General features: G+C 40.4%; 1 protein-coding gene across 1 annotated transcript; it reads right to left on the reverse strand.

Annotated features, from left to right (window-relative positions):
* Window positions 1-211: 211 nt before the first annotated feature.
* LOC100539727 (general transcription factor II-I) lies at window positions 212-20,924 on the reverse strand (the record flags this gene model as incomplete). Its single annotated transcript, XM_019621839.2, has 19 exons — window positions 212-2,616; window positions 4,075-4,150; window positions 5,883-5,921; window positions 7,209-7,277; window positions 8,602-8,630; window positions 9,511-9,694; window positions 10,488-10,571; window positions 11,247-11,356; window positions 12,047-12,103; window positions 13,024-13,207; window positions 14,051-14,116; window positions 15,043-15,138; window positions 15,630-15,713; window positions 16,136-16,194; window positions 16,664-16,847; window positions 17,361-17,432; window positions 19,707-19,774; window positions 20,094-20,277; window positions 20,846-20,924. Coding segments are annotated over 18 exons (1,707 nt in total), but the record flags the coding sequence as incomplete, so codon positions are not given.
* Window positions 20,925-23,197: the final 2,273 nt, after the last annotated feature.

Consider the following 23,197-nt stretch of genomic DNA (forward strand, 5'->3'; position numbering starts at 1 on the left):
CCAGCACCAAAAGACTGTGCTGGACCTCCCCTGACACCCAGTCATTGCTGCAGTGAGATCAGGGTGCCTACCTGAGGGTGTCCTACACTGCCTGCAACCAAACTGCTCTTAAGGAGAGCAGAACAGGCTGTGTGTTCTGACAGATACTCCTCTGGCACTTCATCACCCCCAGGGTTCTCTGCTGGAAGAAAGAAAACATTCAAAGCTCTGGTAAGGTGTTACAATCGTATTTATTTCCTCATTTATCCGTACAGCCAAGGCTTTTTAGGGCACTATCACTCAGTGCCCAAAGAGTGGAACACCTTATGTATTACTAGTTCAGAAATGAATCAGATTTTCATACATGGTCAACACCTTAAAAGTCTGCTGCCTACTATATGTATAGATCATTTTCAATATAAAATCGGTATTTGGAAGGTATAAAATCAGTGCAATTATTTTGTCAGTTTAATTTATCCCTACTGCTTTTAACTCAAAATGCCCGAGACCATCAAAAGAGCCATGAGTGCCGACTGCTGATGTGCACCCCAACACTAATGAGATCTGCCATAGGGATGGACCCAATCCCAGCCTTCAGCATTTCCAGTAAAACCACTGTCATCAGTTTTCACTTCATTTTTTCAAGCTCTCATACACCCGAGTGTGATACATTTACAGGACATCCGCGCCAGGCAGTCATGTCATGCCATTTTTACAGTTCATTATAATGCCCCACTCAACTCATGTTAGCACCAACTCCATATGAGCAACAGAGCCCTACAGGACTGACGTGCAAGGAGTGCTGCCCTAAGGGCAATGACAGTGAAGGAGGGATGGCCTTCCCTTCTGCTTTCTCAAAAAGGGAAGCATGAAAAGCTGTGTTAACTCATTTCCCCACCCTAAAAAGTTTTGGCAGCAATTGTGAAACTGGCTGTCATTCTGTAACAACTTAATTATAGAGATCCATTGAAGTGAAATATGTCAGTGGCTGTGAGCTGGGAGAGTCCCCACATAAGTGAGTGTCACCATGTAAAAAAATCCATTGGGCTCACTGATGTGGGGCTGACACAAGGCAGCACTGCATCCATCACCTGCTGTCAGCACTTTGAAAACGGTTCAGCACAGAGCTATCCCTGCCCCTACTGCCACCACGACGACAACCAGATACTTACAGTGCCTCCAAACATCATAAAGCAGGAGCACTTAGACCTATATGGAGCAATCATGCCAGCACACGAGCTACAGCCCTCTCCCTGCCTTACATTGAGAGCATGTGCTGCTCTGAACCTGTCTGCAGAGATCCTCCTGTTGATGTTCCTCAGGACAGACACTACACCCAACTGCACCAAATCTTCAAAGTTGTCCTTGAAGATGCACCACTCAGCACTGCTTTCCTTGTCCAAAGGGTGTGACAGGAACTCAGTTCTTCACTGTAGTATCCATGCTGTAGATATTCTACCTGCCTACAAAGTTACTGCTATATGAACATACATGGACAGTCACAAAAAGACCCATCAGAAATATCTTTATTTCTTAATGAGGGAATAAGGTTGAGCATTTGTGGATAATGCAGTCATCCCAACCTCTTATTGTCAGGATTTTACAACTCTCACGGGTTGTGAAACTTCAAGAAATGAATACATGAGACTCTCACATGATGTGGGGCATAAACAGGACTATGGGAGATTTAAGTTTTGACACAGCTTAAGTTTTTACAGCAGCTTGTGGTGCAGGATTCTGTAGGTAGTTCTGGATGAACGCAGGACATTACCCACAGCCTGCAGGAGAAAAACTCACTCAGGTCCATTGAGTTTTGTCTAAATTAGGGCTGCCAGAGCAGACCCATCATACAAATTCCACGTGATACTCTGATAAAACATGCACTTATTACTTTCAATTAATGGAGCAAACTATAAAAGGGTTAAATTTAAATGGGCTACAAGTCCACAAACTGATATACTGTCCATCTCATCAATGCATACTAACAGTCAAGTGAACCAGCTTACCTTTTATTTTTTATTTATTTACCTTTTATTTATTTATTCTTTAGTAGCTTGTGGTAGCAGTGGTAATGAGAAGATGGTTGGACTAGATGATCTTATAGGTCGTTTCCAACCTTGTGATTCTACGATTCTATGATTCTACAAAAAACATGAGAGTTGTGGCAGATGTAGGAAAAATTAGTGCAAATATACACATACTATTGACCAATCAGCCATGAAAGGAGTAAGAACAAAAAAAGTCAGTGATCTGTTTTCTCCAAAGTAAAACTAACAAACTGAACTACTTGCACTGTTTCTTCATTACAGAAGCTGAGATATATTCAGGCACAGTGGAATTCAGCTTTACTGGGAAATGTAGATGGCCTCCGTTAAGTCCCCGTTCATTTGAATCCTTATCATCTCCCCAGTATTGCTGCAACAAATTTAGTCCTTATAATATATTCCAGAGCAAAACCAGCCATTTCAAATCTGCAGTCATTCTTCACATTAAGTCAATTCACAGAACTGCTGAAAAAGTAGACATTTCTATCTCAAAGTACAAAAGGGTTTGTATAGAAGGTACTTCTCTTATACAGTTATATTACACAGCTCAGCACAGTCCCGGCAAGCTCCTCTCAGCTCTGGGTGCTTCTGGCTAGACAGAAGTAAAACAAAAGTGAATTAGTTTCATTGCTGATCTATGATGAACTACAAATACTTGTAGGCTTCACTGCTTTGAGTTCTTCAGGCCTAGAATTAAAGACCACATGGAAGGTGAACACTGCTCTTCATCAGTGGGATTACATGTGTGCTTGAGTGCTTCCTGTATCAATTTAGATGGAATATTCGCTTTAATACACATTCTTTAGCTAGCCCTTTGCAAAGAACACAAGGACCACTGCAGCTCTGGAGCAAGGCCTGTACCATGCCACTGCCACACAGGGATGGAGCAGATGTTACAGAATTACAGAAATGCTGTCTGCAAGAGGCTCCAGCCTCGCTCCCAAAGGACTGCAGCTCACAACAGCTTAGCCCTGGTGTTGACAGATCTTAACATCCACCAAGGAAGTGGGTTCTGCCACTTCTCTGTGTGACTTTTATCCCTTTTGTCAGAGCCTTGAGATGTGCTGGGAGTGCTTCACAGGGCTAATTTGTGCCCGGGTGCCCACAAAGCTTGTTTCATATCCCAAGGAAAGTGGAAAAGCGTTGGCAAGAGAACAAACCTACGTTCTCCAAGGTGAAACCCATCAGCTGGGATGCTCTTACATACACAACCTTCACGTGAGTGTTAGAACCACCAACAACAGATGCATAACATCAGTTAGGGCACATCATTTTCTCCATCAGTCAGTGTTCATGCTGCATTGACAGAGGGCCATGGCTTTGGCTGTCCTTGTCTCCAAAAATCCAGATGCTGCCAAGAGTGAAATCCCCAGGCTCCTCCAGCCACTGCTCCTTGGGAGCTGGCAAACTACTCTGGCAGGCACATCTGCTTAGGCCAGCAGAAAGTAATGGTGACCAGCCAGAGCTTGGAGTTGCTGATCACTGGCCTGTGCCCTCAGGTTGGAATAGCATACAGAATCATCTCCTCTGTGATGAACACAACGGTTCTGAAAGAAGTCAGTTTGTCATCAAAATGCTAATGTCATCAAAAGCTAAGTTTTTGGCCAGTGTCTCAGGCTTAGGCAATATTTCAATCTTAGTGAAGAGCTCTCCTGCCCAAGTACAATTTGGAAACAGTATAAACCTTACCAAGAATAAACACGCTCTTTCACCAACCACGTCAGAGCTCTTCACAAACATGATTTCCCCCTGAGGTACGTAATTACCATCTCCTATTTTTATTCACAGACTATGATACAGCCCAGATCTCCCTTGGAACGACTCCCTCACAAATCTGAACACAGTACACTTTACGTTGTATTCTGGTAAGGCAGTGAGAACATTCTGCACAGAAGAGAACTAAGACAAAATAATTCCAAAGTCAAGCAAAGGACTGGCACCTTCTGGCATTCAATCTTTGCCCTCTTCTCCCCACCCTACATTGTAAAAGCATTATTCCTTGACCAGTGTTTACTCCTTGACACGCACTAACTCCAAGAACCACAATTACCGCAGTAGGGATGAGCTCTACCACGTTGGGCCAGGTTCTTGCTTTATTTGACAACTTTCTTCTGTTTCTGTAACATCTGTTGAAAAAGGACAAATGCAATGAACAAATGAATGAACTGAATGTCTTCCAAAGCCAGCAAACAACATCTGACCACACACCCTTGTGCTCAAGTCATGCCTTCTGGTTAACAAATTAACATTCATTGCACAAGCTTGTTTTCATAGCACTGGCCATTTCTCAGATTTTATTTTCATCTGTAAGACCACTGTTCTCCACAACCACATACAGACCATTTCTGCATTATTATATTTCAATCCATGCAAAATGAATTTTGACCTTAGCTAATTTTTCTTCTCCAATGCACAGTATCACACAGGAAGGCATTATTAGATGTTAAAAAAAAAAAGAGAGAGAAATTTGATCTTGTTGGCTAAAGCATTCATCAACTTTTCATACAATATTTTTCATTTCCAAGAGACTTCATTAGAAAATCTTTGCTCTTCTTGTTCATAGGGATGCTGGGAGGTAAATCAAAGCAATCTCATGTCTTTATAGCACTGCCTATATGTCCTGGAGCCTGATTTTGTTCTTTTTATAAACAGAGAGTATGATGTTGAAAGGAAATTGGTTTTTTACTGAAGCTGTTTGCAAGGTTCAGGGCTAGAGTAATTCATCATAGCAAAGCTAGGCTGTCTCAGCACATGATGCTTGATCCCTCCCAGCCTAGTTCTGATGGGACCGTGTGCACTTCAGCAGCAACACACCTTTTCTCAACATCATTTCTCTGATAGCTGGACCCGACTGCAGCTTTGGATGACAAATTCAAAAACACATTTGTCTATTTCTTCAAAAGAATCACTTTAAAAGACTCCCCTTTAAAGATTCAGGAACTGTCCCACTCCACCTAACAGTTTCAGTGATCCCACACCGTTTTGGCAGCACAAAGACATTTGATGTTTCAGCCTTCAGAAACCATGAGCAATGGAAATTAGAAAGGACATCTCCCCAGGAAAGGACACAGAAGAACAGAAGTGCTGCAGTTTGCAGCTCTCTCTTTCAGAGAGTTCAAGCAGGATTAGAGAACAAACTCAAGTTGTGAGCTCTAAGATGCAAAGCGGTGCTGCACAGCCACGTCCATTCCGGTGCTGCTGGCCATGTGGCAGCACTGCTCTCCACACTTCTTTTTGTTCCAGAGCTTCACAACTCCCCTCAACAAACCCTGTGAATAAGCTCAGGCCAATACAGCATTCAAATTTTCTGATGATGGCAATCGTTCACTTGCATAAGTTGTCAAAACGACTGCATGGAATAACTAGATGCTCACTCAGGATATGAGCAATCCCTCAAAGCCTATATATAGTCATGACTCACCCACCAAAAACAGCAATTCATAAAACTCTTTTGTACAAATTATCTAAATAATAACTTCTGCTGCAGAGTATCTTCCATGTGATGCAGCACAATATTAAAACAGATGTCCAATAAATGCCTCGTTTTGTTGTTTAAATTGACGAGTCTTCTTTGAAAAGAAAGATGCAGCTTTGTTCAAAATGACTTTAGGAGGAAGTTTTTCACCCAGAGGGTGGTGAGGCACTGGAACAGGTTGCCCAAGGAGGCTGTGGATGCCCAACTGGAGGCATTCAAGGCCAGGCTGGATGTGGCTCTGGGCAGCCTGGGCTGCTGGATGGTGACCTGCACACAGCAGGGGCTTGGAAGTGGATGAGTACTGTGGTCCTTTTCAACCCAGGCCATTCTGTGATTTTATGACTTTAAAGTATTTTTTGATATAGCTGAAGACAAACACTCACCTCCTGAAGATAGCTCTGTTTGCCTTGGTTCAGCTGGCTCTTAAATGAAAAACAAACAAAAAATAAAAGTCAAATGAATATCCGTGTCGTTTCCAGGGTATGAAATAGGTAAGTGTCTCAGTAAAAGTTAGGAAAATTAAGTTTTCTCTGAAATAAGAAGAAAAAAAAGTCTCATTTTTTCCCCTCTTAGAATCACATAAGTATTTCTGAGACAAAGATCTGTAGCTTGCTATTGATTTCATAGTAAAATATAAAAAGCATCCAAACGTTCACTGTATCACATTAACATTCTCCTCGGTGTGTGGGTCACTGTGGCACACATCACTGAGCTCCAGCAAAACAATGCATACCTGCACAGAATGTATCAGATTTGCATCAGCTTAATTCAAACCACTTAAATATGTCTGGATTTCAAACATACATCACACCACTTCTGGATACTTTTGTTCTCAGTGGTGAGCACGTGTATTTTGGTGGAGAGGGGGAAGCTGCAGAGTAGAGGGCAAAAATCACATTTTATTTCCATAATGCCTTTTCTACAATCTGGGTTGATGGCTTAGAGACTGACAGCTGTTGGGAAAGCCACAGAACCTTTTCAACAGTGCGGGTGAGTTAAGGACGGAGTTCACCCAACAGAAACAGACGTTTTTCTCCCTGCCAACTTTTCCCAACAGAAGCAGAGGAGGGAACAGCTCCCCTTCTGTTACTACAGAAGTGCCCCTTACTCTTGAAATGTTTAATAAATGTTTTCTCTCTCTTTCTCTGAGTGGCAGTCTGTTCAGCCAATAGCAGAAGGCTAATAGTAACTTGAGATACAGATTTCACACAGAACAAAATTCTCAATTCAGATTAAGAAGGGCCACGTGAGCGCAGTCCAGATACAATCTAACAGGGCTTTCAGTGCTGTTTAGTGGATAGAAATTTCATCCAGACCCTTTTCTGGGTTCTTACACATTTTGCAGGCAAACTTAACTTGGCTGAACATCCATCTGGCACAGACACACACTCTGAGTTAAGCAGACATCATTAAACAGACACGGAATTGCCTTTATATATTGCCTCTACTGATCCTTCCTTTCAGCTCACTCCTCATCTGCAAAAATCAGATTAAGGAACACGCCAGTGACATAGCTTGAAGGAAGCAATGCTTCTTTCTATTAACGTGTTAATATTTAATGGCTATAAACATCATCATTGCATACCATCTGTCAGAATATAACAGCTCATCATAAGCAGTGCATACCCAGGGCATGGCTACTGATATCATCTGCCAATAGCATCTAGAACTCCACATCCCACCCCTTCTGCAAGGACACACTGCATCACCTGGTAGTGTGGGTGCTGCTGCTGCTGGTGCTGCTGGTGGTGCTTCTGCTTCAGTTTTCTCCATTAGCTCTAAGATCAGACATGATCATCATTAACTTTACAACAAAAACGGTCCCACATGTAACACAAGGGCAATTTTACCTCTGATATCTGCAAATCCTGAAACTTGTTGCATTACAAGGTCACTATCTGAGCCACAGTTCAATATTTTTTGTTTCAGAAAAAAGCATTCCCTGTCTTGCCTGCAAGTACCTACAATTTCCTAGTAATTTCTCTCATGTTCCCCAGAGCAGGAATGTTCCATATCTACAAGTAGGCTCAGAGACTAACAATAATTCACTCCAATATCAGTATCAGTTCTTTCTGATCAGAATTAACTGACAAAGATACTGAAGGAAAGTCACACATTCAGTGACCAATTTCCTGCTCTGGTAATGGCAGATGATCCCATATCTGCTGTTTTTCCTCAGTTAATTTGCCAGCATCAGTCCCAACAAACACTGAAAACTACGCTGGAGAGAAAACAGTTTAATAGATTCTTTCATTTCTAATTCAATCCTCTGGCAACGTCATCAATGTTCATCTGCCTGAAGTGTTCCCTCCTACAAAGGGATCTCCTGCCCACCTAAGGAGGTGTGCCCAGGATTGGTAAGCAGCTCAATATGAGTTCCCAATTACAATACCTTCCTGAGAACATTCTGTCCTTGCCATTCACAGACCTCAGTACGTCAGCCAGAATATTATACGTGTGGCTTGATGCAAATGAATGAGTACTGGGATGCTAAGGCTGAGGCTGGGTAAGGCCAAACTACTGACAGCAGGTTATTTGGCCACATTGGCTCTGAAAGAATACAACACAAGGGTTCACTTGTAACAACAGTGTTTTGCTGCTTGCTTTTTCTTTAAATAAGATGTTAAAAAATAAGGTCACAATAATTACAAGCAATTGGAAATACTAAGACTTGTTTTTTTGAACCAAATTTGAGTAACATGCAATGCAACACACTGGCAATTGCATTCTGCCTCTCTCAACTGTTACAGCTTCAGCAGAACGCAGGACTTCTTCTTGGGACACGGTTCTGCAGCTGCTCTAAAGTTGTTTATTAACTTAACTCCTGCTAATTAACTGCTACTATGATGGATTCAAACCGAAAATAGAGACACTGCCATGAAAGTCTGTTGCACACTCAGGGTCCTAAATCTCTTTGGGACTCTGCAGCTGAAAAATACAAAATGAATGTCTTGCATTTTCTTATCAAAGTTAATGCTAATTTTAGGCGCTGATCACACTGTTCTCGTGTTCATTTCACATTCCACAAAGTCAACATGGAGAAAACTGATCCTGGTAAGTTACAAAATTACAGTTGCTATCAGTGTCACAGAAATTACTTACGGTTGTTCATCACAAGTCCTGGAAATGGTCTAGTAAAAAAAAAAACAACAAACAGAAAGAACACATCATTCTGAAACACACTGTGTGGGATCTCCTTCTTGAGGCATCCTTACCTAAAAGCTGTGAGCTTTGCTACCAACTGCTAACAGAAAGTGGAACAAAACAGGAGGTACCATCATAGCACCTCCTGGGTGCTTAATGGTCAAGGGTTGAGAATTTAGACACCTTTAGTTGAAGTTACATTTAAAAAGTGTCTCTCTCTCTATAGAGACCAAAGCTTTCAGATACCTTTGGAGCAGACTGTCATTTCATGAGTTACAGCAACTTTAATATTTGTTTTCGGTTCCTGAAGTCCTCCTGAGTGTGATTCCAGTATTTTATCTATTCTGCTTCATGCAGACAAACACACTCTGTATAGATGTGTGTGCATATACACATATACAAAAATTAACTTATACTGCAACTGTAAATATTTTTTTGTAAATATGTTTTAAAATACTAGAAAAAAAACATCAAAAAATTTACCTCCACACAAGAATTTTGTTACAAATTTCAAAATCATTAGGAATAAAACAAGCACAAACATACTATCTATTGTCAAGTTTTGGAGCAGGGTACTGTCTCCAGGCTTGATCTTATAAATAGGACAGCAGAGCCCACAGCACTGCAGTACATAAAATGAGTAAGACAGCATCTCAGAAGACAGCTTGCCTTAATATTAACAATACATCCTTTGTCATACTGCTACCAACATCTGGGCTTCATCTGATCTGACACACTGCTAGCCCAAAGAGCCATATCTTCCACTACTGAAAGAGGCACTGCGACTTCTCTTCTCGCAATGTGAATTTCTACAAGCTACAGGGCTGTCCTCACATTCATACAATCTAATCCACGGCAGCTCCATACCGGATGACAGTAAATTTGATGAACTCTGATGATTCCAAAATCTTCCTCATGGAGCTGATCTCCAGATAACTGGGAGCTTTAAATGACACTCCAGGAGGCATCCCATCCACCACCACGCAGCCAGGGTTGATTGTGATTTTTCTGTATGGGACTTTCACGGGAAAATTCATACCGATGGCTTCACCTTAATGAGAGAGGTCATGTTTGTTTTCAGGTTCACATATTTATGATCACACCGAAGAAAGAAAACACAGTTTTAGTTAAGAAACTAAATGCAAATACAAGCTTTCTATCACATCTGTAAACGAAAATCTACTTGATGATTAAATCATTAGTGTTAGAAGTGGATGTTCTGGATTGCACTCATGAACATTGCTGCAAGATCATTAGTTTAAAACCCCGCTCAGACAGCTCCCACATGAAGAACACAGATCCCCTTTCTTCTAAAGAATAGGTTATCTAAAGAAATATCAAACTGAAGGAAAATAAAGCATTTCCTCCAACACCCACAAAAAAACATTTCAACACAGCACTAGCAAAGGAATTTCAGATAAAGAAATTCAGGTGATTATTGTTGTACAGTGCAGTTACACAGTAAAATAAAGAAAACTGGAAGTTGTATTTTGAAAATTACTCTAATTTCAAGTATAAATTGCTTGAGACTATGGAGCTGCAAGATGAATCATGGTTTGCAAGCAAAATAAATATTCTGTCCATGTATACACAGAAAGAAATAGGATGTGGGAGAACATAAAGCTATGTGTACTGCTGAGACTTCTTAGTTCAAAATACCCAATGACCTACTTGCATTATCAAAGATTCTTCTGGAAGCCAGAGCACAACTTTCATATACAATTCTCAAATTTGTCCACTTCATTTCAGTGATGATATACGCCAGAAATGATGATTCAGTAACATCCCCATGAGCACTAGTTCCATTCACACCTAAGTCAGAAGGGGAAGTAAGAAGCACTTACCAAACTTCCTGCTGAAGAGATCATTCACTTGCTCTCTCAGTTGTCTGGCCTTCTCTACCTTTGAAAGTCGTTCACTTTCATCATCTGAAATAAATTGTTAGAAAAGTATGAGAATTAAGTAGGCTTTTTTCCCCTGAAGTTTGAAAATAGACTTTGTCTTTGTTCCTACTTTTGACAGTACCACAGAATTGTATTTACATGAACAACATAAGATCTACTTCCTAGAGGTGGCTTTTTAAGCTTCATCTGAAAACCGAAACTGTATTCATTTGCTTATAGTACATATAATGGTGGAGGAAACGTAAAAGCAAAGTGAGATTGAATCATTAGCCACAGCATGCAATGGAGCTCCTTTCTAATGAATGTAATGCATGCTTGAGAAAGCAGTCAGTGTTGTTTAAGAGAAAACAGTTCAGCCTGCGTGGTTAATCAGTGAAGTCCAAGATCAGATCTCTTGAATTTGTCAAGAAAGCTGGCAATCAATATTTAATTTATTTAAAGAGTTAAAAAAAACGGAAAAATAAGGACACTTCTCAACCTGAGGGCTGGATCAAGAATATTCCAGACTCATCACCAAATAGATACTCATAAAAGTTAGAAAACATTTAACATCTTGGAAAAACAAGATGCTAAACGTTGCTTTTTCTTGACTGTACTGTGTTTCTGTCAACTGTCCAGGTTGTAAGAAAATATCAGATGAAACAAATACTGTGAAGACTGCAATACAAGGAGTACAAAGTGAAATCAGATTATGCACACCTAGCAAAGTTACTTGAATGATGTTAAGATCTTCAACTCCCGCTGCTGTGCTCACTGCTGTATTTGCTGTAGTGCTTGCTGTATTGGCTGTATTAGATGGATTATTTTTCCTGAAAATAAAAGAGTTCATTTAAAAAACAGCTGTGGAGAAACACACATCTTGAATGTCACATATAAAGGAAATCTGGCAAAACAGCAGATATTTGCAAAGCTTTCAAAGCACACTCAATCTCGTTTCCAAAATGCATTCACAGAATAATTGCCCTGCAGTTGTATTTTGAGCCACACAGTCCAGACTCGGAATAAAAGTTAACAATGACTCAAAACATTTAATCCATGTTCTGCCTCAGCTGGCATAATTTTCTACCAGCTATCTGCACACCATCCGTGGAGAACTCCCCATTTAACATGAGCTACATATCAGCAGCAATTAACCTAAGATCTGAATTACTTCTACGGATTGTACATCACTTGTTGTATTTTGATGAAAGGCAGTAAAACTCTATCAGACATGAATATTCTATTGAGGATAACACAGAGTGTTAATACACTCTTGCTAAAGCTATATTCCAAATAGTTTGGAAAGTAGAGAGAGCTGCTGTGCATGCAGGCCAGTGGCACAGGACTTCAGGCTGGACCTCAAATTTAGCTTGGATAACAACTTCCCTACATCTTAAGACCAAACTACCAGCCACAACATAGAGTGAATCTTTCAGGGATTCATCAACACCAAGCAGCGTTCCTCATTTGCATTCAATCCTTGAAACAGACTTATCTAGGGCATTAAGCAGTTGCAAAACTCACTCTGGGGACTTCTAGCAGAACTCTCCTTCACCGCCGCCTCAAACATCTCAGGCCTGCAAAGAGATTAAACATTTCTTGTGCAACAATCCAATGACATTTATTTCAGCAACATTAAAGAAAATGTCATATCCCAGTGGTTATTTTTCAAACGACAGGAACTACCTGATACCATAAACGCCATAATCCTCTCGGCCAGACAGAGACCTCCACACTTCCCTTGCTTGTTTCCACACTGGCACATGGCTATCTAAATCCATGCTAGATGAGTAAAACCAATTCTTACAACACCCCAACATATGCAACACCATTTTTCAGCCTTCAGTACACTGCTACTAAGCTTTTGCTCTGGCTAACTCCTAAGTGCCCCATGCAATAGGAACTACACAGAATCATAGAATAATTGGGGTTAGAAGGGACCTTTAAGATCATTTCGTTCCACCTCCCCTCTAGACCAGCTTGTTCATAGCCCACTCAGCCTGGCCTTGAATGCTTCCAGGGGTGGGGCATCCACAGCCTCACTGCACAACCTGCACCAGTGCCTCACCACCCCTCATAGTAAAGAATTTCTTCCTAATATCTAGTCTGAAGCTACCCTCTTCCAGTTTAAATTGGCCCTTATCCTGTCGCTACCTGCCCTTATAAAAAGTCCCTCCCCAGCCTTCCTGTAGGCCTCTTCAGGTACTGGAAGGAAAAAAACAACTGATACAAACACTGAAATGGGCTAAGGAACCTGAACTCGTTCTTCAGCCCTAAACAGGTCGTCAGTCTTTTCCAGAGCAGAAGAAAATGACTACATCTCACTCCACCTCCACAAGAGCTTTCTAATTATTTGCTCATTTACTAAGATATCCCAGTGTGTATTTTAGACAGGTGAGAGAGTCATTCAGCAACTCGGCATCACAGAGTTTATTCTTCAGTGTACTACAATTCATTTCTAAAGGAGTGGATTACCAGACACATGTCAGACTCTTACTTTTTAATAATGAATTTTATCTTAGATTTGTTTCTCAGAATCTTCTCTAGCCTCGGAATTCCAAAAGTAGAAGGTCGTCGGAACGGCACTCCATCTGGTAGGCCTTCCACATAGAAAACCTCCGGGAAGGATTCGAACAACGCAAACGGTACCTTCACTGGCTCACTCAGCCCCAGTGCTTCCCCTGAAACACAACAGAGCCGATAATCCTCCAGCTAGACAACTGCTGTGCTCCTAGAAAGGAGAACACCTCGGGTATAAACAGGTTAGCACAGCTGGCACGTACACACTAGGCCAAGTGGAAGCACCAGGTTTTGCTTTTCTTGGTGATGGCTATGAGTAAGCAAAAAGGAAAACAATCACCAACCCAACACTTCCTCAAGCAGTGAACCAGATTATAATTAGCAGTTGAAAACATTAGACAGCTTATGACTGGCTTGGCCTGCATGCAAGGCTATTGTACTTCACTCAGTTATACACAACATATTTGTCTCTGTGTTTGCACCAATGGCAGATGACACTGGTGTTCTTGTTCCTGTCACCTGCAGGAGTAACGACTGTCTCACTGCAATTATTGGAGGAGATGGTTCAATATGTATACGTATGAATGAATATATATCCACTCAGCTTCTTACAATGACTTCAGATTAAACAGTAGGAATTGATTGGGCACATGACTCTCTAGAACACACATTATCATGCAGAGGCTCCAGCCAAACGAACTCCCATTCATAATCAGAGTGAGAAACGCTTAACAAGAGTGGCAGGATGTGGAATCACCATTTCTCTGGGTCATTAAAGAAGCAGTAATCAAACCACAACTTCTCCATTTCCAAACAGAAATAATGAGAGGAAATGTGACACAGAACTGCAATTACTCTATGTGAGAATGAACTCAAGTGAGAGAATGCCTACAACATGCAAGGAGTGTAGGACCTTAGGAAGAAATGTGTGAACATATCTGTCGTACACCTAACTGTGTGTTCATTAGAAAGGCACCTCAGTGATAAGGAATCAATGAACTTACCACATTTTTCATTAAAAAGATTTTCAACTTTCTGCTTTAGGTCAGTAATTTTGGCATTCCATGCCTCTGCCGGGAGAAAATGAGAACAATTAAATCAACACTCACACAGCGAATTAATCCTTGAAGAATATTTTTAAAGCCGCCTAATAAATTCTTATGCTTGATAACCAATTTACTGTGACATTAAAAAGAACAAAATGGCTTTCATTCTGCAAATGGCCCTGAAACGTTCTGCTGCAGCCTAAACCTAAAGCCATGAGAATCCTCACTTTGCTAAAGCTCTGAAAAACACTGTTACTACATAAAATTAATGCAATCGTGATCCAAATTTACGATATCAATTAAAATTAAAAATACAAAAATCAATTAGTCATCTGAGCCAACTGTCAAATAGTAGCAGAAAGCTCTTACGCATTCAGTGACATGCCCAACTGTGTCACTTCCAGGCTTGCCTTGACTATACTGGTTTTATGGAATTGGTAGCACTGAAGAGGTCCAAAACAGAGGTCTCACAAAATCAGCTCTGTTAAGAGCATGGCTTACTAACCATAGTTCAGATTCGCCCTTCTCTTACATACCACTCACATACATCTGCACAGAGAGGCTCAACACTTCAGGTTCACTGAGGGCTTATTAAGCTTATGCACAACATAAGACCTCAGCTCTGTTAAAGCACTCTCATGGCACTCTGCACCAGACAGCAAATCCATCAAGAGTCTGCAGCACTGTGACATGACAGAGCAGCACAAGTCTCAAAGGTTTAATTCTGAAGGTTAATAAGATCTTAATGGACCTGTAATGCATTTGAAGAGCATTCTTCAAACATCATCCAGGGGTTCTGTGATGCATATTACTATTGATGACTGAGAACTGGCTGTATGTGACAACAAGAAGTTTGTGAATGAATTCAAAATCTCTCTGATATGAAGCCACCGGATTTTTCAACACTAATATGAATGGAATGTATCCATGCTAATTCCCATAATATTTACCAAAAGAAAAATCTCTTCCTCTTGGCTTGAAACTCATACCAGACCCATTGGTTTGAGAATTAGTTTGAACATCTGCTGCTTGTGCTTTATTAGGACCTGTAAAGAAAGATGTTACTTATAGACATGCAGAGAGCAGAAGCATACATCATACAGAAGAACAACACACCCAGCTTGATCACCAGAGAAAGATTAACTTCTGAATCAAGACTGGAATTGAAAAAAAAAGCTTTCAGAATTTCTTCTAGGATCGTAAGTAAGCATTTGACACAATTGCTCACATCTGTCATTTCTCTGCTCAGGATTACATCAGTTCCCACATCTCTGCTTGGAATAAAAGTCTCAAGCAAACTGTCAAACTCACACATTTTACATAGCCATCATTGCACAGAATCCAGTGTTATTCAGAAATGAAAAATAAAATCTTCTATACTGAAATGTATCTGCAGCCCTGAGATGATACTGGGTTTGTTACACAAGGTGCAGACAGAAATAAATTCTACAGTATGAAAACTTAAAAGAACAGGGTAAAACAATTACAAGAATAGAACAGGAAAGGGTAAGAATATTTTACTATATTTCTTCCTTACCTTCTTCAACAGTAACTTCTATCTCTGGAACCTGTAAATTGCTTGCAGGACTTTGTAACCTTTTCGAACTCTTTGGATTTGCTGCTAGAAATCAAGATATTATAAGCTGTAATGCACAGTCTATGCTGTGTAGCTTGCACAGCTAACCAAGAAAACCAAACTCCATTTTGAAAAGTCCAGCAGACTAACCTGTATCTGTACTAAGTACAGCTTACACTGTAAAAACTGTACAATCCAGACAGCAGCAAAATAAAAGTTGTAGAACTTGGGCAAATAGTATACTCTCTACTGGAATAGTCTTAAGTAAAGGAAAAAAAAGAAAAAGAAATATATTCAAGCAATTTTTCTTAATACTAGTAGATTCAGAGGCTACCCTGCTAGTTCACCTTAATGACTTTGTTTGTTTGCAACACCATGTTTTCCTACCATAAAGACCTCTGTCTGCTAAGGAAGCAGAAAGCAAACGCTTATGAATCTACAGCAGTAAATAATACTTAACTGTTTACCTTTAGTGTTTAATTGACTAGCCAGCCTTGATGGCAAATAGGAGGCAACAAGCTCAGGCCTAAAAATCAAACACAGTACAATTCAATTCCATATGTAAGAAAAATAATACAGCAAAATATCCCAAATTTCAAGGAATTCTGTCAGATTCAGATGTAAATAACATTCCCTTTCCACAAAAAGGTTCTGCTAGAAGCATGTGTGACTCTAGATCTATAAGCAGAAAAAGCCAGAAAAGAAAGCTACACATTCTACTCTAATAAACAAACAAAAAAAATGAGGAAAGAAAAACAAAATGAAGCTTCCAGGTACAGGGCCATTTTTTTTCCCTAGATCTATGATGCACAAAACACAAATAATGCACTTGAAATTCCTAAGGAAGTTACACGCTTTTATGAGATCAATTGAGGTGAAAAAATCTCCTGCTTCGTGGAAGCAGCACTTAGCTAGAATTTAAGCCCTTAGTTTTCTGAGAAGAAAATCAAGCAACTTCAAAATCAGGAGGGAAAGTAACTGAATTACAAACTTACTTCTTAACAACAAATTTGATTTTGTTGCTCCCGCGGACAATTCTTTCCAGGCGTGGAATCCCAAACCACGTGGGACTCCGGAAGGGAATTCCTTCTGGCAAGCCTTCCACATACAAGTACTCAGGGTTTGATTCAAATACAGGATAGGGAACTTTCACTGCCTCTGAAAGCCCCAGAGCTAAAGCTGCAAATGAAGATTAACAATAGTTTGTGCACTTGAATGGGAGCTACTCTAACTCAAGTGATTTTAAGAAGCTCGGTTTCCAGAAGTTGTTCTGCTCAGAGGTAATAAAGACAACCACCTAACCAAGAGAAATATATACACTGATTTTCTATTATCTTATGGAGAATATTTACAAATGAGGCCTTTGTCCATTGTGCCACAGGTAATATCTCTTATCTAAGCTCTTATATATTTGTATCTAATATTTTCTTCTGGCAGCTTCTTACATCCAAAAGCTTTCCATACGCTTATCTTCCCCACCATACAGTTGGAAAAAGTAAAGGCTGGTATGTTGTCATAGAGTCATTAATGTAAGTTATTGGGATGAGTCAGTGGGCAGTATATAAGTCAACACTTCCATACATCCTAGCACATTTCTGATGACTTAAGTACAGTAGAATTGAAAACACCTTTTACAGAACAGTTTTAAAACGCAGCTGCTTTATAAAAGAGTTAATTTAACATTTCACTTACCAAATTTCATATTAAATATCTCTTCTACTTGCTTTCTTAGCTTTGTGATCCTGATGTTCCAATCTTCTTTGGCTGAGAACAAGAAACAGAGCATTATTCAATTCCAGATAAGGAGATATATTTGAACACGTTTTTCTCAACCTAATGAGTAGACAAGCACATGAGTAGACAAGGACATGCAGTAAATAATGACTATTAATGGAAGCTTAAATGATACATGGAACTCTCTCTATATGGTGGAAAATCTCTTCAAATGTAGTTACAAATTTCAAAATTGTCCGAAGTGGGAGAACTTGTTTTTCAGAGCAGGATGTCTTTCAGATGCAGGAAAGAATTATTCTAGTGGGTTTCCAAAGATAGAATTAATTCCAGTGTATAACATCCTTTACAACAGAAGACATGGACTTAAGGAGTGCTTTTCTGAACATTTTTATTAGCTTAAAAAAAATCATCTTCAATCCTGTTTTTTTTGTCACAAAGAAGTCAATATAGGAGTGCTGACTATTGGTAGCTTTGATGAACAAATGATGCTCTTAGCAGCCAGAAAATGCCTTTCTTTTCTGGCAAACAGTGCCAGATCCTTCTAGAAGAGATGTTAAGGCAGATGTGAGATGACGGAGTGATCTGAGCAAGCGAGCACAGCTTCTCTAAGAGCAGACTGTGCCCAACCCATCTAGCAGCCTCCCATGATCCAGCAACAGCATCGGTGGACAAACAGAAATGCAACAGATGTCATCTACTTGCACTTGTGTAAGGTGCTTGATATGGTCCCACACCACGTCCTTATCTCTAAATTGAAGAGATATGGATTTGAAGGCTGGACTATTTGGTGGATAAGGAATGGTTGGATGGTTGCAGCCAGAGGGCTGTTGTCAACAGCTCTATGTCCAAGTGGAGGCTGGTCAGGAGCGGTGTCCCCCAGCAGCCCATATGAGGACCAGTATTCTTTAACATCTTTACCAATAGCATAGGTGATGGAATCAAGTGCACTCGCAGTAAGTTTGCTCAGGACACCAGGCTTGGGTCAGGGCAAGCCTGGATATATGCACAGACTGGGAGGAGAACTCCTTGAGAGAAGCTCTGAAGAAAAGGGCTTGAGGAAAAGCTGACATGAGCCAGTAGTATGCACTCACAGCCTGGAAGGCCAGGAGTACTCTGGGCTGCATCAGCAGAAGGGTGCCAGCAGACAAGGAGGGGACTCATCCCCCTCTGCTTTGCCCTGCCTTCGTGAGGCCCCATCTGGAATGCTGCATCCAGGCCTGGGGGCCCCAGCACAGGAAAGTTGTTGAGCTTTTGGAGAGAGTCCAGAGAAGGACTACACAGATGATCAGAGTCTGGAACAACTCTCTTACAAAGACAACGTGAGGGAGCTGGGCTTATTGAGCCTGGAGTAGAGAAGGCCTCTTTATGGCATTCCAGTATTTAAAGAGAGATCATAAAGAGGAGTGAAATCAACTTTTTCTACAGGTAGATAGTGATAGGAAAAGGGGCAAGAGCTTAAAGCTAGAAGAGAGGAGATTTAGATTAGATGTCAGGGGTAAGTTTTTGACAGAGAGTGCAGAGCCCCATCCCTGGAGGTGCTCAAGGCCAAGCTGGATCATGCCTTGGGCAACCTGGTCTGGTGCTTGATCCAGCACTCAGCATCCCTGCCCACAAGAGGGGGGCTGGAACTAGATGGTCCTTGAGGTCCTCTCCATCCCAAGCCATTCTATGATTCTACAAGTCTGATTTTTTCCCCTCTGCAAAGAACTCAATACAATTGGTTCTTCAAGCCAGAGCTTGATTATCCAGAGAAATGTGTGGGAAAAAACCTAGGACCCTCTGGATCTCAGTCTGTGTTATTACTACAAGCAGATTAACACTTTTAAAAATAAATAAATAAACAAGGATCTGGATTATACACTTCTGTAGCAAGAAAAGAGCATCCTGCTGTCTCAGGCAAATAACAATAAATCATCACACTAAGGAAAAGAATCCAGATTAACTATTTCAAAAGCACTTGTGCTTTCAAGAAGTCATTAAAATTCCCTAACAACAGAGGCTTGAAGAAAAGCCCAACAAAATTAGCTGTGAAATGCTAAGGGACTTCAGAACTTTGCATCAGACCAGGATAACAACTCCAGCTCTCCAGGGCTGTGCATACGATCCATTTTAGCTACTCAAAGATAGCTGGACTGCACTACAGTTCTATTTTCATAGTGATCAGTGCATTCTGGTCAAACCTCACAAAAAGCACGTCATGGCATGCATCACGGAAAGATTACTTCTTGAAAAATGTTGTAACCATCCAAATTAGTTTCCACACCAATCCCTTGAGGTCACACCAATGCCCCTTAGAGACAGCACCTGTCTTGCCTGGTGTGTCTGTCCCGGGTTGAGTAACTTCAGGTGAACTGAGAGTTAGCAGCTCTGGCCTGCAAACAGAAAGCAGATCATCTACCCATTCTTCACACAACGTAAGTAATGCATGCTTTTTATAACATTAAGTGAAAAATTAGGCTCTTTCTGTTGAGCATTTCACACTCGTGAACACGCTACCAAAATATTTTTGAAAACTTGTCCAAAGTTGCAAATACTCAGTTTAAAATGCAGAATATTTCACGTGTCTGTTTGGCAAATGAAGACTGAATGCTTTGTGACTGAATGAAACCAAGTGGTTGATTACATAAATGCTGTTTGTTTGCCCTCTTTAAAAAAAAAAAGAAAAGATGAGGCACTAAAACAAATGTTTACCTTTTGATTACAAATTTTATTCTGTTGCCCACTTGAATTATTTTTTCGAGGCGAGGGATCCCATACCAGGATGGACTCCTAAAAGGAATGTTCTCAGGCAGACCTTCAACGTACAGGTCAGCAGAATGGACCTCAAATTTCTGGTATGGAACAGCTTTAGGCTCAGTGCTCCCCAAGGCCTCAGCTGTTAGAACAGAATAAATCCATTAACTGGACAGTTTGCCATCTCTCTCTGTTAAGAACAAGCTTCATTCAAAGCTACAAAACCTCCACATTACTGCAAGCATGACCTTGGAAGCTGGTCCAGTGCAGGATATCTGAATCCAACAGACTCCAGGTCTCAGCAGATCAAGAACAAACTGCATTATGTTGATGTGATGGCAGTCACATTGCTAGACATTATTAAGGGCTTCTTCACTAGGGCATAATACAGTGGTTTTATTCAAAGTTTTAAACCCACTATAGAGCAACACATAATATTTTAACCCAGAATTCTAAAATAAAATGGTCAACTTCATAAGATTCATAAAATCCAGAAATGTTCAAATTTTAATGGTACTGCATTTAACTTCTTTTACTAAGAATTTAACTAGTTGTATACACAATAGAGTAATACTACTTTTTTTTCTCCAATCAGCTGCCAGGATTATGAATAATCAAAGGTGCCACTTATGAAGACAATGACACAAATGATTGAGAGCAACCTTCAAGAAATACAAAACCACAACAGTAAACAACAACACTGTGCTCACCAAACTTCTTACAGAAGAGCTGATCTACCGTCTTTCTCAGCTTGTTGATTTTGGCATACCACTCCTCTTTCACTGTATTTTAGAATGACACAGGCAAAAAAAAAAAAAAAGAAAAAAAGAAAGAAACATTCCCTAATTACTTTGGTTATATTTTCAGTTGGATAGCTGAAAAAGTACGTATTCAACTCTCAACTGCAGTGCTTTTATATTCTTTCAATCAATAGATATCCCATTTGGAGGTGGGATCAATCAGTTGTTTTGTTTTTTTTTTCCCCCATTTTAATCATCTCAAATATTACCTTAAAGCTATGCCCACAAAAAACTTGTTTTTAAGGAGTTTTCCTTAAGCACTGCACATCCACAAGCAAGCTTTCACAACAGATGCTCCAAGGATCATTCTGCTCCTAGTTGTGTACTCATGCTGAGCTTCCTGAATCTGTTTCTCTCATTGTTTGTGTACAATACCTATTAGAATCATAGAATGGCTTGGGTTGGAAGAGGCCTCAAAGATCAACTAGCTCCAACCCCCAATAAATTACATCAAATGATTTGAAATCATTTCAAATGTCGAGCAGCTTAGTACCAAGTCTCTGAAATGTTGCCTTGACAATACTCAAGATATGAGTTAAGTCATAACTGAGATACAGAACACACAAGTGGCAGCTATGTAGATTAATGTACCCTGGTGAATAAGACAAGCTTAAATCTAGTTTTTCATCATTTTATTACTTGAGCTTCTTTGGTTGCTCATTAATATGTATGCATCTTCTGTAGAGTTCGTGAGAGGAAGTTTTGTAGCTGAAGACAGTGTGAGATTTGGTCCCGTGAAAGAGTAAAATGACGATGTCAGCTCTGTCCTGTTTGGTAGTTGGAATAGGAGCAGCTCTTGTTCACGTTTTGTCATGTATTATTTGGGATAAAAGCCCAGGAACCTTTGTCTGTAACAAGCAACCACTGAGCTGCCATGATGCGGGTGTAGTCAGCATGGACAAACAACTCCCACTGCAGAACTGCATTGCACCAGGCTGCCTTATCTTCATAGGCACCTGTTCACAATTCTTCAGCCATTTCCTGAGCCCCATCTGTCTTCTCAGAACTTCAGCACCACACTATTTTAAGCACTTTCCTGACCGCCCTGTTTCCCACGGGAACACAGACGTGAATCATCTTTCTTCTGCCGGTCCTATAAACAGCTTCACTCCCACTGGGGGCAACCAGTGGGAATACAGAGACACAGAGCTGAGCCCAGGGCCGGCTCTCCTTCCTGAGATAACAGAGGAGATGCTGACCTACTGGGAAAGGGGGAATCCAAGCATGGAGAAACCTGAAGGAAAGGGGGGCTCAGACAGCTGCTGTGTTCCGAGATGGGTTCCCTGAAATGGTATCATCACCTTTAGCAAATGTTTTCTGAGAAGTAACACAGAAGTCACACACAGATGTGGCATCATCACAAATTTGTGAAGGTAAGCAATGTAAAAGGCAACGGACTGCCACTATTCTTCTTAGCTACAGGGGATTTACAGGATATGTAACATACCTTTTCTGTCTTCATAACCACCACTTTACATATGACAGAAACAGTAGAGAAAAAGGCTTATTTTAAAACCCACATATGAGAACAGTTGTGTTTAAGAGTCAATCATTAGCTTACCTACTATTTTTATAGCCAAATTTGATGCTCAAAGGAACAGTGGGTTAAGACTCAAAACCCTAAGTTAACTTACACTGCACTAAAACTTTAAAGAGGCATCCTTAAGACATCATTTCTTAATTTAGACCTTCAGTGTTCACTTTAAGTACAGTCTTTGATACACTTTTTATAACAGAAGACCACAGGTATGTAACCCACTATAATGGTGCTGCAGTAGTGCAGACAACACAATTTATACCCTTGTGTCTTCTGAACTTGGAATTGCTCTGGTATGACTACAAGCACACAATACAGCCAAGCTGGGATTCCAGCCAGCTGCACGGTGGGGTTGGGAGCAACTGATCTGCTCCCACAGCTCAGGCACACAAAGCTCTCAGCACCTGGCATACTTGGACAGTTAAAAAAAAAAAAAAACAAACAACAACCTGAAACCCAAAAGACAGTGGAATATAACTATAGAGGAAATCAAGCAAGTCATACACCACACTAATAAATGTCTCTATTACCAGTGCATTCATTAATGCATTTTAATTCATCTAATTTTGGCAAATGCCAGATGCAAGTAAATATTCCTGAAGAGCCAATCTTGAAGCACATGACAAAATACTTTACAATATGTCTATTCCCACTCAAACGTTTACAATTTTACTTGCGGCTTTAATTAATGTGTAGATTTTGTTGTTTTTGTTTTTTTGTTTTTT

Source organism: Meleagris gallopavo, chromosome 21 (genome assembly GCF_000146605.3).
Source record: "Meleagris gallopavo isolate NT-WF06-2002-E0010 breed Aviagen turkey brand Nicholas breeding stock chromosome 21, Turkey_5.1, whole genome shotgun sequence".
Lineage (NCBI taxonomy): Eukaryota > Metazoa > Chordata > Aves > Galliformes > Phasianidae > Meleagris > Meleagris gallopavo.